Source organism: Anas acuta, chromosome 20 (genome assembly GCF_963932015.1).
Source record: "Anas acuta chromosome 20, bAnaAcu1.1, whole genome shotgun sequence".
Taxonomy (NCBI): Eukaryota; Metazoa; Chordata; class Aves; order Anseriformes; family Anatidae; genus Anas; species Anas acuta.
In genome coordinates this window covers 11,392,295-11,407,496 of record NC_088998.1, presented here as the reverse complement: position 1 = coordinate 11,407,496, position 15,202 = coordinate 11,392,295, and the positions used below count along the sequence as shown (strand labels likewise).

The window sequence follows — 15,202 nt, the reverse complement described above, 5'->3', positions numbered from 1 at the left end:
CACAAACAAGCAGACTGCCTGAAGCGTCCAAAACAAAGGAAACAAGTGCTTGAAATGACGGAAATACCACTGCCAACGACCCAAATCAGGACAGAGCTTTGCTTCAGCGCCTGGTAAGCATCCAGCACGCAGGCAGCCAGCTGAAGCAGGCCCACACAATTTAAGCTTCCAAAGCACAACCAGAAGGGCACCCTGACCCCTACCTGCTCACCCCCTTCCCCTCACCGCAGCCTCCACGTTGTCAGGGCCAGCAGGGAACAAAGTGCAGCTGTGCAGCTAACAAAGCCACTGGGTGCTGCTCAGACAAAGCCAGCCCTGCTGCACGTCCGCACTGTGCCCACGAGCTGCTCAAAAAACCTCGCAAATGATGCAGAAACTGCCTAAAACAAGCAGAACTCAGCAAACTTAACGTGACTCTAATAAAGAACTCGCGATGTGTTCTTCATACGAATGCACGTCTTCCCAAGTCGCTCATGGTAATTTGGTGACTTGCTGTTACACAGCAGGAGCTGGGGGGTGACGGATGCCGACAGCGGCTTCTGTTGGACCGCTCGGAGCCGCGGTTCAGGTAGGTGATGGCACTCCCCAGTGCACCACGGAGCGGCACGCAACAGGCCTCAGGGCTGGGGGCTGCGCGGGGCGCTGAGGACGGGGAGGGCTCGGCCACCCCGCCCGGCCCAGCCCGGAGCTGCCCTCAGCCCAGGGAAGAAAGGCACCTCTGTCGCAGGGCCTCTCGCGGGCCGGAGGCACGGCACGGCAGGGGGAGGGGAGAGGAAGCCGCATCAATCCGCACTTTGTCAGGGCTCACACAAAGCCCCTGCGCGGCGGAAACAGCGGAGGCCGCGCACGGAGGCGTGGGGCTTCCTGCCGGGGCGCAGGACGGGCAGCGGGCACCGAGGGTCCCCAGGTGGTACCAAGGATGCATCTGGAACAGACACGGAGCGGCAGCAACCAGTCTGTGCACCCAGACCAACGTCATCCTGAGCTCTACACGGGTCAAAGAGGAGTTTCTGGCTGGGCAATCACACCAACATCAGCTACACCTCGCTTCTCCCTCGGGGTGCTTGCTGCAAGTTTGGTTTCTTTTCTAGCATGCCTTTGAACTTAAAAATAATAGAAAAACCAAACAGTGAAAGAACAAATTAAATCAAGAAGGATTCTATAAATACTCCTATCAGACAGCTTGTTATTTTAACGAAGTTCTCTTTAAACAACAGAAGTTTGACCCACATGCCTGCCTAGCACCGTGGTGGCTGGGAACTCAAAGCAGCTGACCAGGGACCAGCCCGTCACATCCCACGCTCAGCTCTGCTCGCCGAGCTCTCTGAGGGCCTCTGCTGCTCCTCCTGCCGCATGGTTGTTCTGGGAACAGCCCACAACAATCACAAGAGCATTCCTCCCCTCAGCTGGGAGCATGCTCCCTGGAGGAGCTCAGCTGCAGGGCCACATCCAGCTCCCAGCACCGAGGGGATGCCGGGCACGACCCCGGGACAGGACGACCCCGGGACAGGACGTACCGCCAGCCCCGCCGGGACCGCTCAGACGAAGCCTGCAGGGAGAGGCCGTGCCTGCCCCGAGACTCCCTGCCCGGCACCGCTGCACGCATCCCCTGCCAGCACCGGTCCCGCACGCGGGGCAGAGCGGGATGCCCGCAGGACGAGGATGCACAGCTTTGGGCTGCAGCGCTGCCAGCTTTGCTCTGAACACCTCTGGCAGCCTCGAGCCGGCTGTGGCACAGGGGGCAGGAGGTGTGGGGGTCCTGGGCAGCCTGATCCCAGCTGCACGATGGGGCTCGCAGCAGCTACTGGGGAAGCCCTGTGCTGGCCAGCATGGTGGGAGACGGACCGGCAGAGAGGCAGGTACAGGGGTACAGGCCCTGCGCCCTGCCAGGCCGCTGGGAACAGCACCCACGCTCCTGGCAAGCTCTGCGCAGGGCATCAGACTGCTGCAGGTCAGCAGAGCCTCATCTTCCTTGTGGCGGCCCAAGAACGCAGGCAGACTCCCTCTCCAGAGCAGCAGGCAGGAATATCAGAAACTGACCTTCCTGGAACAAATGCCAGCAAAACCAGCCCAGCCCACCAGCGAAGCCAGCGCTCCTGCTCCAAGCCCAGCAGCAGGTGCCCTGCAGGCAGCGGGCACCGGGCAGGCTCTGTGCAGAGCAGCTGACCGGGTGTCCATGAGTCTCGGTGCCGGGAAGCCCCCAGCCCGCGGAGCAGAGGCGTCGCAGGCAAGGCAGGGGAAGCAGCCTTCTGCCTGGCCCTCCTGCCACCCCGCTGCAGGGCAAACAGGCACGGCACGGAGAGCAGAGGGGGCGCAGGCAGCACAACCCTGGGATCGCCTGCTTCCATCCTTTCTGCATCTCTCACTCTTGCTAGCTCATCTCTGATTTTATTAGTTTATCCTAGGCACACTTTTCTACTGGCTTCACTGTCCATTTAGAGCGTTACAGGATGGTGACCTGACCACATGCACTGCTGAGCTTTGGCTGGGACACAGGTGTAACAAAGGAACACAGTTTTAGAGACAAACGCGTTATTTTGAGTTTGTGCAGCGCTCTCCCCTCTTGGTGTTTCTTTTCAACAAGTGAGGCAAGCTCAGGAGCCGGTGGCAGGTGAACAGATCTGGGGACGTATCTGCCATAGAAACTCCATGCTGGCAGCAAAGCAGGCCAAGTCCTGAAGTTAAACAGCAGAGGACTTGGAGAAGGAATGGTCTTACTGGTTCTTCCTTCAGCTGCAAGCCCTGCACTGTGACACTACCTGGCTCTTCCCACAGAGCAGAAAACCATGAGCTAAGGCAAAACTGAAAAAAATAAATCAACTACCCAAGGTCCTGCACTCTGCAGGAAATACTCCCATCAAACCAGAGCAGACATGCTGCCGAAACACTCATCCACGTGCTCGGGTTATCACTGCCTCATCTCGTGAAGGAGGCAGGTACCGCCGGCACAGCACGGACTGCACCAAGGTTACCCCGGGGCTCCCCTCCGCACACCCGGTCCCCCCACTGGGGCTGCCAACCCCCGGGAACAGGACACAGCCCCTGCCGGGCTGCTATTTCTGCTCCCGAAGCACAACTGTTTGAGCCAGAACAGGAACAGGAGGCCGTGGCAGGACATGCAGCTGGGACCCCCAAAGCCTTGGTGTCAGCTCTCACCAAACGGAGGTGTATCCGGGACTGTCCCCACACCGACCCCCACCCCCCGCCAGCCTCCCCCCGCAGCTGGGGAAGTGCCGCAGCTCGTCACCGACCCCAGAGGAAACAGGAACCCCAGCACGGGGAGAGCGAAACCCAGCGCTCGCATTGCTTCACAGCAGATGGGCAGTCACTTGCGAGGAGTGTCCTATTTCAAACCAAAATAGATTTCCAAATGCAGATGACCTTCTACCGGGGTAGCAAAATTTAAATGACATTCAGTTTGCTTATTTCTGTCTTGGTACCCGTGTGGACAAGTCCCCGGCAGCCACAGCGCCTTAAACCTTGGGACTCACTTAGAGAAGCGGGCACTGCAGAACTGGAACATTTTGTATTTATTTTCACACCTCCAGCAGCTCAAACGAAGCCTTCTTCCCAGTACGCTGAGACAATACGATAGGCAAAGCAGAGAGTTACAGCAACGACACCGAACCACACCGCTAACCTGCCACGGGACACGACAGGCTCCACCAAGCTTTGTGTTTGCACGCTCTCACTGGGTTTAAAATAAAAACAGGATGGGGAAACGTAAATTTTAACGTGACCAGCTGAACTCCTGAAGCCCAGCTCTCCCATTGCAGCTGAGGACCCAGCTGGAGCTGTAACGACCAGTCCGCGAGCATCCCAACTCAGGGAAGGCCGAGCAGACACTAAAGCTCTGTGGGTCTTTGAGAACCCTTCCAGAAACCAGTGAAAACTCCTAAGCACCGGCAGTGTAAGAGGTGAGCAAACAAAACTTGGCCAGCCCAGCGTCCCCTTTCCGGCTCGTTCAGCACAGACACACAGCGCGTGTTCGTCACCTCCAGCTGAGCAGAAACCTCCGAGCAGGGCTGAGGGAGGAAAAAGAGCAACCGAGCACATCCACGCCACAAACACCTGCAGCAAAGACCGAGAGAAAGGCGGCACTGGGGGGATTTCTGTAACCAGCCACACGACGCCCGCAGCGAGCTGTTCGCTAGGCCACGGCTCCAGGACTCGGCCAGACCCCGGCCGCCGAGGCTGCGGCCCCCGGGAGCCCCCCGCGGCCCGGCCCTGCCGCAGGCGGCGCCCCCAGCTCAGGGCAGCGCCGCCGCCGCCCCGCGCCCGCCGGCCCCGCGCGGGGAGCGACCCCCGGGGGCGGGCACCCGGCCCCGGCGGCACCGGGGGCTTCGCGGCGGGCCCGGCCCCACGCGCGGAGCTCCGGGAGGAGACGGGAGGGGATGGCCGGGCCCCGCCGGGCCCCGCCGCGCCGCCCCGGGCCCCGCGGGCGCTGGCAGGGCCGGGCCCGGTCCCGCAGCCCCGGCCCGGCCGCGCCGAGGCCCCGGGGACACTTAACTGTTGCCCGCGCGGCGGGCGGCGGCTCGCGGCTCCCCCGGCGCAGGCAGAAGCAGCTCCTCATCGCCCGGGGGGGCGGCGCAGGGCGGCGCGGGGCGGCCCGGCGGGAGGAGCGGCGGGGGGGGGGGGGGAGCGGCCTGCGCGGCCGGGCGGAGCGGCGCGGGGCGGGGAGCGGCGGCGGCGGCCGGGGCCTCGCCCGGCGGGGCTGGGGGCCGGGGGCCCGGGCCCGGGCCGCGGAGCGGCGGGGCCGCAGCACGGCGCAGCTCGGCCGCGCCCCGCTCCCCGCTCCCCGCTCCGCGCCGCCGCCGCCGCGCACGCCCAGGCCCCGGCCCCCGCCCCCGCGCCCCCCGGCCCCGGCAGCCCCCGGCCCGGAGGAGCCGCCCCGCACTCACCGGCGCGGCCTCCACGCAGCGCCCGACGCGAGGCCGGCACCGGAGGCAAAGCCCGGCCCGGGGCCGCGCCCGCCGCCACACCCACGGCGGGGGCTGGCGGGAAGCCCCGGGGGGGGGGACGGGGACGGGGTCCCGCGGGGAGCAGCCCCGGGCCCGGCCCTCCAGCGGTGCCCCCGCCGCACGGACCGGGAAGCAAAACCCGAAACTTTGCCAAGCCAACGCTGCGGTGGAAACCTCTGAGGAGCTTCTCCTGCCGCTCTCACCGAACCGCGAGGCAGGGCCCCTGAGCTCCTGGAAGGCAGGCAATGACCCGAGGAAAAAGCAGCGGAGAACTGGAGCTCCTGAACTCATCCTAAACCAAGCTGCATCTTGGAGAGCGGCAGCAGCTGTTGTAGGCTAAGGAAGAGCAAACTGCACCCAACTGAGCTCGTTCTCTTCTTGAGAGGACAGCTTGCAGTGGCTAGGGGACAAGCAGTTCTGGGAGCCTCCCTAGCTTCAGTGATATATTTGATTCTACCACTCACCAAGGCCAAAAATCAAACTAAGCAGGCACAGTCCAGAGAGTTAAGGGTTTGACAGGGCAGCTGGACAACCAGAAGCCATCAGAGGCCCACTCACAGCACAGAAGACACCTTGAGCAGAGGTTCTGTAGCATTCTGGTTCTGCACTTTATCACCACATTCCAGTGATGAAATGAGAGCACAGTTGCTAAATTAGCAGACGATGCAAATCATAGCATAACCTGGAACAGCAGTGTATCCTGCAGCTGTAATCATGTAATCCTGCAGCCATCCTGCGTTCAGCTCTGAGCACCTTACTTCAAGGGAGATCATCAAAAATAACCTGAAGAACAGGAAGATGGATGTAAGGACTGACATCAATAGCCTTTGATGCAAGACTGAAAGAGTTGAAGTTGTTACATGAAAAAAATGGGCTGAAAGATGAAGTAAAAGAGGGGAAAAAAACATTAATTTGTAGGTGCATTAAAGAGGAGGGCAATGAACTGTTATGTCCTCTGTGGCTAGATGAAATGGTGGGTGTGAATTGCAGTAAGAAAGGTTCTGCAAAGGTATGGTGAAAAACTTTACAATGAGGCAGTGAAGCACAGCCTGGACAGTTTTTCACAGGATCACTGAATTGTAGGGGTTGGAAGGGGCCTCCAGATATCATCAGGTCCAACCCCCCGCCAAAGAAGGTTCCCTAGAGCAGTTGGCCCAGGTAGGCATCCAGATGGGCTTTGAGTATCTCCACAACCTCCCTGGACAGCCTGTTCCAGAAATCAGATCAGTTTTGTCCCTGATCAAGTTAAAAGACCTCCTAAAAGCAGTTTTCAGACATCACTCGGCATTCCCTCAGGGCAGGCACTGGACAAGGTGGTCCCCCAGGTCTGTTAAAGACAAACACTACCTGCTGCCTGCACAGAGCCAGTTTCATTTGTCCTGGAAACACGGTGCTCCTGTCCCATCTGCCATTTCCCTCCAGTAAAGCACGTTAAATTTGCACTTGCTGAACAGAGGTAATAGCCACCTATTCTTAACCACCGCTCTGTTCCATCACTGTTCAACCAAGGCATTCTGGCTTCAACCACATGCAGCCCTGATTGCTGGTAGTGGCTTCTGGGTCTAAAGACTGAAATACATGTATAGAGAGATAAGGAATACAATGCCTTTTTTTTTTCTCCTCTTTCTCTTTATTTGGAGAGTAATTTAGACAGAAGGAAAGATGATGCCTGGTGGAAAAGAGAAATATGTCCCATACATAATATATGCCCCAAATGCCCTATTATAAATACAACAAGATTTCCTGAAGTGGAGAAGTTGTTGCACATTACAGTGTGCTAATGCTCCCCCACGGAGATGCTGATACTGAGTCTTTAGTGTAATAATATTAAAAATCCTCGAGTTTCAATAAGATTCTCCCTGCTACCACAGCAGTATGAAATGAATTGATTCCAAAGGAAGACTAATTGCTGCTTAGTATCCACAAAATATTCTAAGATACACTGCAAACATATATCCCAATGTGTCTATGGCACGATCTGCAATAACATTTTTTTTCCAAGATACAAGTCACTTTCTAGCACAGTTCAGCTGCTCCTTCCCTGCAAGGAGCTGCCCCCAGTGAGCACCACCCTGCAGCACGGCATCGGCTTCCCTGCTGGAGCTGGGGGTGGCTGGCGCAGCTTGGGGTGAGGGCTCGGAGCTGCTACAAACAGAGACCTTGAAGCCTTGGCAGAGTTTTAAGTCTGAGGGAAAGGCACTATTGTGTTCTTTCACAGAGATAAGCACAGGCTCTGAATCAGCAAATACATGTACTTGTACACTTCGTATTGGGTATGTGAATAACTATGCTGCAGTTGGTTAATCCACCACCGTGGTTACTCAAAGGTATTAGAATTGTTATCCACTGAATATTTTAACAGTTCTTCAAGTTTTTTTTTTTTATTCAGCCACATCTTCTCCCATGAGTCCTGCAGTCACAAATACTGTCCAGTTCACCCCAGCATCTTGTTTTTGAGATCCTGAACAGGAGGAATTTAAGCCAGTCTTGGCTATCACAGTGGAGCTGTGGCTGTACACACACTCATCCTTCTCATCCTCCAGAACCTTGTTCCAAGTTATCACACATACTTGCCATGGTTGTTAGCAGTGCACAGGGGCTCTACTTCTGTTACCCCACTCCAGCAGCTTGGACCACCCCCCTTCCCTCAGATCATCACCTTTCCGGCTAAACACCAGAGCCAAGGCCAGCCCGCTGCTATCATTCCTCAGGTCCCAATGCTGGGGACAGCACTGGTTCACAGCGGGCTCATACAGCCACATGCACCACCCCACCCCGCTCCCCGTGCCTGCCTTCAGATAAAAGCCAGCTGCATGCTGAAACTGCTGCAGGTCCAGGCTCAGCTGCTGCCACCTCGTTTTAGGCACACAGATTTGTTTAGCCTGCTGCCTTTAAACGTGGTGCACCAGAGTGTCTCCATACAGCTACTTCCCTTCTATATTCCTCATTTAAACTTTGATTATTCTGAAAGGAAATAGAAGGTCCTCGTATCTCCTGTGGAGGTTTTAATTTAGGCACCTCTGCAACTGGGAAAGGCGTAGCTGTCAATGCACATCTCCCTGCCATGAGTGCATCCTGGAGAATAGCAACTGACAGGTAGAGTGAGGGAAGTGCACAAGCACAGACTGTGTCCTGAGAGGGCTCTGGGTGGTTTTTATCTCTGATTCCCAGGCAGGGTTTGCCAGGAACCCCGGTGGTTACCAAACCATCCTCAGAGACAGCGAGAGCCTTAGGCACTGCATTGCCCTGGCTGAAGGTCAACAGCAACAGAGCTGAAACACCGCTTCTTAAAATCACAGCAAATTCTTAACTAGAGGAAACAACCCATCCAGGGCAGGTTTTTGAAGACTTGCAAGCTCTGCAGCAGACACCTGCCTTCTACTGGGATGCATGTGGGTTGCTTTTTAATAAGGAGATCGCAAAGCATTTCAGGTAGTGACATGATCCTGAAATGCAGGAATATTTCAGGAGCTCACTGTAATAAAAAAAAAGACCACCCACCAGGTTTCACAGCATTTTTTGCATTTCATTGTGCTTTGAGTTTAATCTTTTAGTCTTATTCAAGAAGGCTGTGTAGTATTCCCTGCAGAGGAGTACAGTTTACTAGAGCAGCTCCTTGTTTTGGCCGTTTGACATACCTTGGTGCACATCACTGCTGCAGGCCAGGCTGCACGTGGTGAGCAGAGCTCCTGGGCAGCCAGGCGGGCGCTCTGCAGGCCTGCAGCCCCGGCTCCTCCGAGCTGCTCCAGCAGAGCAAGAGCTTCCACTTCCCCACTGCTGCTGCACCAACACTTTCTTCTGTCCATTTTGATTTGGTCTGGCCACAACACCGAGGAAGTGCACAACACCAGCTGAAAGACAGCACGATGTCAAGAGACATTTCTAAACTGAAACTTCCACCCTATTCTTCTGTCAGCTCTGTGCTTTGCTACCAAGGTGCTGTGGCTGTGCTCACCCACCTGCAAGGCCCATCAGGGAAAAGGCACGCCTCACCCCATATCTTTGTCTTTGGGCAAATGAAAGTAAAACCCCAAGCAACAGCCCAAGGTTTGAGCCCACAGCACAGCTCCCAGGTCTGCCTGAGCCACAGCACATCCTTCAGCCCCCACTTCCCCTCCACCTGCAGCCAGACAGCCTGGTGGCACACAGCTTAACTGTAAGCATGCCGTGACCCCAGGTCAGGGTGCAAGGGGTGATTTTTAGAAGCACCAAGTGTCTTTGCGAGTACATAGCTTGCAGACAGTATTGGTATGGGACTGCAAGAGCCCGAGCAGAATGCACAGGCCTGACTTTAAAGCACAAAGCAGCAGCAGCACTCAGCCCACTATTTATATATTATGGATCATAATATTTAAGTGGCCTGGCTATAACCCTGTAACTAGTTTTCCTTGACAGAATGAGTATTGCTCAGAACATACTAACAGCTGTCTGTAAAACACATTTATGAATTGTTCATAAATTTCCGGACAGCACAACTGCAGCACTGATGCCTGGCCACCGGTCTCCTGCAACCCCATGCTGGCAGGTCTGGGGCGAGCTCAGGCTGTACCCAGGCACTCCCAGGGTAACTGGAGGGTAACTGGGAGAGGTGCATATCATCAAGTATCAGGACAAAGACCTGACAAGCTGTCACCCTAGCCACTTGTTGGAGAATATACAACTGGAGCAGACTGGACCCATCGTATTTAACCTTAAAAACTGAAAGCTTCTTGTAGCAGTGCTGAATGCTGCTGCAGCAAGCAGGCAGCACCTCAGGGCCCCATGCAGCCAACAGAAAGCATCAATAAGTGCAAAAGGCATGTGAACATGCCACTTCAGCCAGTGATTGCTTCCAATGATGAGCATTAACCTTCTTAGAGCAGTACCAAAGGAGCCATGAACAAGCCAAGGGCCAAGGACACAAGCAGTAACTGTGCACTCTGATACCTGCGTACTATGGACATGAGCACACCAGGAAGGGCTCCTCAGGCCAGGACATCAGCACAGAGGTGATGCATGGAGAACAGACAGCTCTGCTTACCGATGTGAGGTGTCCTTATCTGTCCCTCAGGTCTGGCTCCTGTCCTACCTGGTGACAGAGCTGCTTGGAGGCACAAGTCCCACAGCCCCCGTGCCAGGCCCTGCTGGGGGCTGGATGTCTGCTCAGAACAGCAGCGGGCAGCTCACTCCTCCCCTCCTTCACTTGTGCTGGTTTTGCAGCTCCCAAGGCAACACCGCAGCTCATGCAGGAGCCTCAATACAGAAGGAAAATACAGAAGAAAAAAAACACTATTTAGTGTTATCAGTTCCTCACTTAGCCCCAGGTCAGCAAAGCACTAAAACAGATGTTCAATTTTAAGCACATGCTTAAATAGTTCACTGAATTAAAGGAAAGGCCACAGGGTCGGTTACTCAATGGCAGCCCCACAGGGACAGCCTGAGTTTCTGCGTATCACAGTAAGACAGCCCAAGCGAGGGCAGCCAGCCACCAGGGCATCGGGGGCTCCCCCACCCCACCCCACATGAGGGTGCTTGGCCATGGGCTGGGCCAGCCCCTGTGCTCTTGCCCAGGTCAAGGTCTGGGACCTGTTGGGTTTGGGGCAGGGACCAGCTGCGCAGAGCAGAGCTGCAGGCTGCTGCCCCCTGTAACAGGCTGCCAGACACCCTGGGGTGAGCCGGCCATGGGGCAGGGGAGGCACAGGCAGCATCCCACCGGCACCCACAAGCACATGTCCAGGACCCCACAGGGGAGGCAGCTCCCCCCCTGCCAGCTGACTCCCTCCAGTCCCACCCCGTGCACATTTACAAAGTTGTTTGCAAGTACACTCACTACCTGGAACATCACATGAGAGTAATGCCTGGAACATTATTAAAAATATCCTTTATAGCTAATTGCTCTGAACCATTGTTTGTGATCCACTTTACAACACAGTTTATCAGGAAAATGTACTGTTTTTCAAACTTGCATGCTTTCTTATCATCTACTCACTACTAAATATCACTGGTGCTGTGTTTCCAAATACAAGCCCTGACATTGCATTATAGCCCACATCAGTTAGGAACTAAGGTACACCCACATACAACAAAATCATGATTTACAGAGCACCAAGTGACAGCCACAGCCAGGGCAACTGTTCAGCCTTGCCCTTGTGAAACAGGCTCAAGGCACTCCTCATCCAAAGGAGGTCCAGGAAAAGGAACCTCCATCAGCTCCCTCCAGGCCAAAGCAGCCCTGGGTGACACAGCGAGCAGTTTGCCCAAGGTGCTGCTGTTTTAATGGCTCAGCACTGAAACCAGGCTCTCCAGCCCCCACAGCCAGGACCAGTCCCATTTGTTCTGCAGAGACACCCTGGGACTGAGTTGTAGCTGCTCTTCCACCCAAACATCAGGGAAAAAAACACTTCTATGCAGCTTAATTACCAAGGACTGCCACACACACAGGTTTTCAGATTATGAATAATAGCTACAGTAAGATGGAGACTTTTGCTTGAATGATTTTGAATGATGAACACATTTGGGGAAATAATGTTTTCTTTGCAAACCTTCTCTGATGAAATACCTTGCTTTTTGGCTCAGGGCAGGAATTGCCAGGGCTTCCTTGAAGCAGGAGTAAAGCCTCAGGCACGAGTTGCCCTCTCCTTTAAGCAGGAGCAGGTCACTGCAGCAGCCGTTCACTGCTCAGGGCCCACCAGTGCAGGCTAGAGGCTGGCCTGGGGTGTCCCTATGGCCACTGGAGGGGCAGGAGGGAGCTGGACTCAGCACATGCTGCTCAGTGCAGTAATTAGTCCTCCATGGGGATGTGTGCAGGGAAAAGCCATGGTTAGTGGTTATTGTGGATGCAGAACTGCTGTCCCAGGTACATGCTGGCAGACAACAGCATTCAGATGACCTGGTGTTTGCATAAAGGAATGCTGGTGAATAATTTAATAGGTGAACATTTAGCAGGCAGTGACAGTAAGTCGGGCACAGTTCAGCTAATTTTGCAAGACTTTCTAAGAGCAGCCCCTTCATTTAGCCATACAGAACCTCAAAAGCATGGTTCTGATCTTTAAACTTATCAAAGCAGAGCCATAGCCAGCACCCTTCATTCTTCCTAAACAAATAATTAATGCATTGGTTACAAAGCTGCAGCCAAAGAATTTATACCCTTAGTTCCAACTCCAGTCCACCCACCAGCCTTGCTCCTTGCCACTGTGAGGTGAGAAGGAGCACAGCAGTACCAGGTGCCACCAAAGGCTCCATCCCCTCCTTTCAGAGGGCATTGGCTCCCATCATCACAATTCCCAGGCCAGCTGGCAGCATTAGCTGCTGCTGCTTGGCTCCTTGGCTACTGCAGCTTGTGCATATTAGCACCCCAGCGAGCTTCTCATCCGTCTGACAGCATTCAGCGTGCATAACGATGCCAAAGTTGGTCATAACTGGACAATTACAGTACCACTGGGAGAGCAGAAAAATTGGAAGATATCCTTACTGAACAGCCAGCAGGAACAGCAAGAGCCTCCCCAGCCCTGCTCAGGCAGTCCCCAGGCACAAGGTCACCTCCCCAAGGGCTCGCCGCACCCTCAGCTGTGGGCAGGCCTTGGCCAGATTACACAGCTGAGGCTCAGAACCAGAGATGGGGGCATGAGCTCAGAAACAGGGAACCAAACAAAAGACCTAAGCCCCCCACCATGGTCCTGGCCCCACTGAGTGTTTCTGAGCATCCCCATGACACAATTGCCTGCACAATCCACCACACAGACACTGAAGTGACAGCAGGGAAACGGCTGCATACTCAGCACCTGCTTTAATATCCTTCTATCTATACCAATACTTGAAACAATCTGTAGGATTCCTCTAGGAAAACACACTGAACAATCCTTACAAGGGGGGAGATGAATCCAAAATGAAGCACATCAGTTCCCTCAAACATTTCTGCATTGCTGAACAAGAGGATGGGTATCATGTGATAGTAGAAGCTACAGATCCTCCAGCATTACTAACGAGAAACTATTCTTTGAATACATGATTTGGCATCCTATTTTATTTCCTTCTAGCTTTGAGTTTATTCCTACATAAGTTTTAAGGTCTTTGTTCCACAATTACATGAACGTGATTCCCTCAAAGCACATCTGCACAGAGCCAACACTTCTGAGGCAGGACACCTCCTCTGCTGCTGGGAGCAGTTTCTTGTTAACCAAAGCGAGGTTCAACGCATTGTGAAAACACACTTTCCTTCCAGTGTTTATAATGTGCTCCAACAGCACAATAATGAGCTGGCATGAGAAAGAGAAGGGCTCCTCCAGTTCCTTTCTATCTGAGAAGAGCCTTGTGCCAAGCATAGCTTTTATATGGAAAGTGCTACATTTTTTTCAGTGCAAATACTTCAAGAGCAGGATTTCATTAAAAAAAAAAGAAAAAAGTCTCAACTGAGTCAGGAAGGTCTACTCACAGAATTTCTTCTTTTTCTATTGAAGGTCAGATTGTAGGACACTAGTCCTCCATCTTTTGGGTAATCAGGGAGTTACTGCATCAGCTCATCTCATATTTTGTTTCTTGGCTGTTCTGTTCATCCTGTGGGTGCCACACTGCCCACAAGGGAGGGATGAATGGTTTCACCAGTGCTGTGCTAGCCTGGAAGCCCAGGACAGCACTAGCTAGAGCCTCTGCAGGATGAGGAGCTGCCCTGGGTGCAGGGGCAGAGCTCCCAGCTGCAGCAGCACAAGCACCGCAGACGTGCGCACAGAGGCACAGGAGCTGCACTGAGGGCAGAGCCCGGCCAGGAGCCCTCACAGCACCTGAGTGGGATGCAGCCAAGCTCAGCCACCAGCCCATCACACACATCCATGGCACGAGGCCGGAGTTCAGGCTGGGAAACCAACCTACAGTCAGGCTCAGGTCCTGCTGCTGGTCAGCTCCATGGGGATGAGGCAGGAATGAGGCCAAGCCACCAGCCTGCAGGCCAGAATCTGGAACAACACAGTCCATGGCAGAGCACCAGCACCATACAGCACACAGCTTAAACAGGCTGTGGGCACAGAGTTGGGCTTAAATGTGCTTGTGGCCCCGGGCAGCTGTGGGGCCAGGTGGGGCTACTCAGGCCATCAGGCTCCATAGGGCTCCACACCTGCATCGTCCTCAGCTTGGGGCTGCAGGTGTTCTTGTGACAGAGCACAGAGCCGTGCTCAGGGCGCCCTGCTGCTCTCCAGAGAAAAGATAACTGGAGAACCCGACCCGTGCCCGTGAGCCACCTCTGGGCTCGGCCGGGACCCAAGCGGCAAGGTGCCCCGTGGCATCTCAGCAGCCGGGCACGGCGCGGTGCTGCGGGCAGGGCCTGGAGGAGCTTGGGGCGCTGCAAGGCCGCCCCTGCCCGCCCCCCAAGGGGCTGCACAGCGCCAGCGCCAGGCCCTGGCAGCAGGGGCCTGCCTCCCCCGGCCTGCCTCCCCTCACGCGCCTCACACCCGGCGGTGGGAAGCAGGGCTGAGAAATGAGATGCCTCATCCTGCCCTGCCCGGTGTGCTTCTGTTTTCATCTTGAAAGTGACAGTAAAACAGCGTCCACATTACGGTGACATTAGCAGAATAGCTGCCACAGGGTTGCCTCCTGCTTTATGCTTTTCAGGCAGAGGCCAACAGCAAGAGATCAAAACCTGTTTTTATGTTGCTTCAAAACTGTGTCAGCTCAATGAGCCAACAAACCCTGCAGTGACGGAGTGCGTCCTGCTAACGCTGCTTAGCACTCAGAGCATTAAATTATTGACAGGATGCTGCTTGTGAACCTGCGGCACTCCTGACCTAGATACTCGTCGTCACTAAACCTGGAAGACAGAAGTCTCCAAAATGTCAAATTTGCTGAAATATTCATGTTGTAAATACAGATGGTATAAAATCTCCAGTGAGGTTACAGCCTGCGTATTTACTTATGTCAGCTGCACCACGGAGGGCGAATGAGTCAGAGCCACTTTATTAAATTCACACGCAATAGCGAGGAAAGGCGACGCACAATGTTGGATGGGCTTTAGGTGACACAAGCTCCTTGCATGCATTACAGCTTCTGGGAGCGAACAGTCCTGTGCTCTAACTGAATGTTAACTCCGCTTTCTCCTTTGCCCTGCTGGAAGCAAGTCAAAGCTGCAGCATTATTTCTGCAACAGAAGGTCCAAGAAGCACATGGGCATTAATCCTGCATAACGTGCCCAGCAGTGCCCGGAGGAGCCTCTCCTGCCCACATGGAGCGCAGCGTCCCGGCGAGGGTGAGGACGTCAGAGGAGACTTGCAGGGTCT

General features: G+C 54.9%; 1 protein-coding gene and 1 long non-coding RNA gene across 11 annotated transcripts in view; both read right to left on the bottom strand.

Moving 5' to 3' along the window:
* Positions 1-5,744, bottom strand: part of MVB12B (multivesicular body subunit 12B) — a 65,847-nt gene extending 60,103 nt beyond the window's left edge. For 2 of the 10 annotated variants that reach the window (XM_068657383.1, XM_068657382.1), the window contains exon 1: positions 4,902-5,744. In XM_068657383.1, the coding sequence (XP_068513484.1) occupies positions 4,902-5,252 (351 nt within the window). In that variant the 5' untranslated portion in view covers positions 5,253-5,744. Of the gene's footprint in view, positions 1-203; positions 3,557-3,995; positions 4,489-4,510; positions 4,772-4,901 lie in introns of those variants that run through there. The other 8 variants (XM_068657384.1, XM_068657388.1, XM_068657385.1 and 5 more) reach the window with 8 other exon arrangements.
* A 2,722-nt stretch (positions 5,745-8,466) lies between these two features.
* Positions 8,467-14,452, bottom strand: LOC137842832 (uncharacterized). Its single transcript, XR_011089242.1, has 4 exons — positions 13,798-14,452; positions 13,372-13,507; positions 9,888-10,193; positions 8,467-8,812 (listed from the first exon to the last, which is right to left on the bottom strand). It is a non-coding gene; the product is annotated as an uncharacterized lncRNA (long non-coding RNA).
* Between the last annotated feature and the right edge of the window lie 750 nt (positions 14,453-15,202).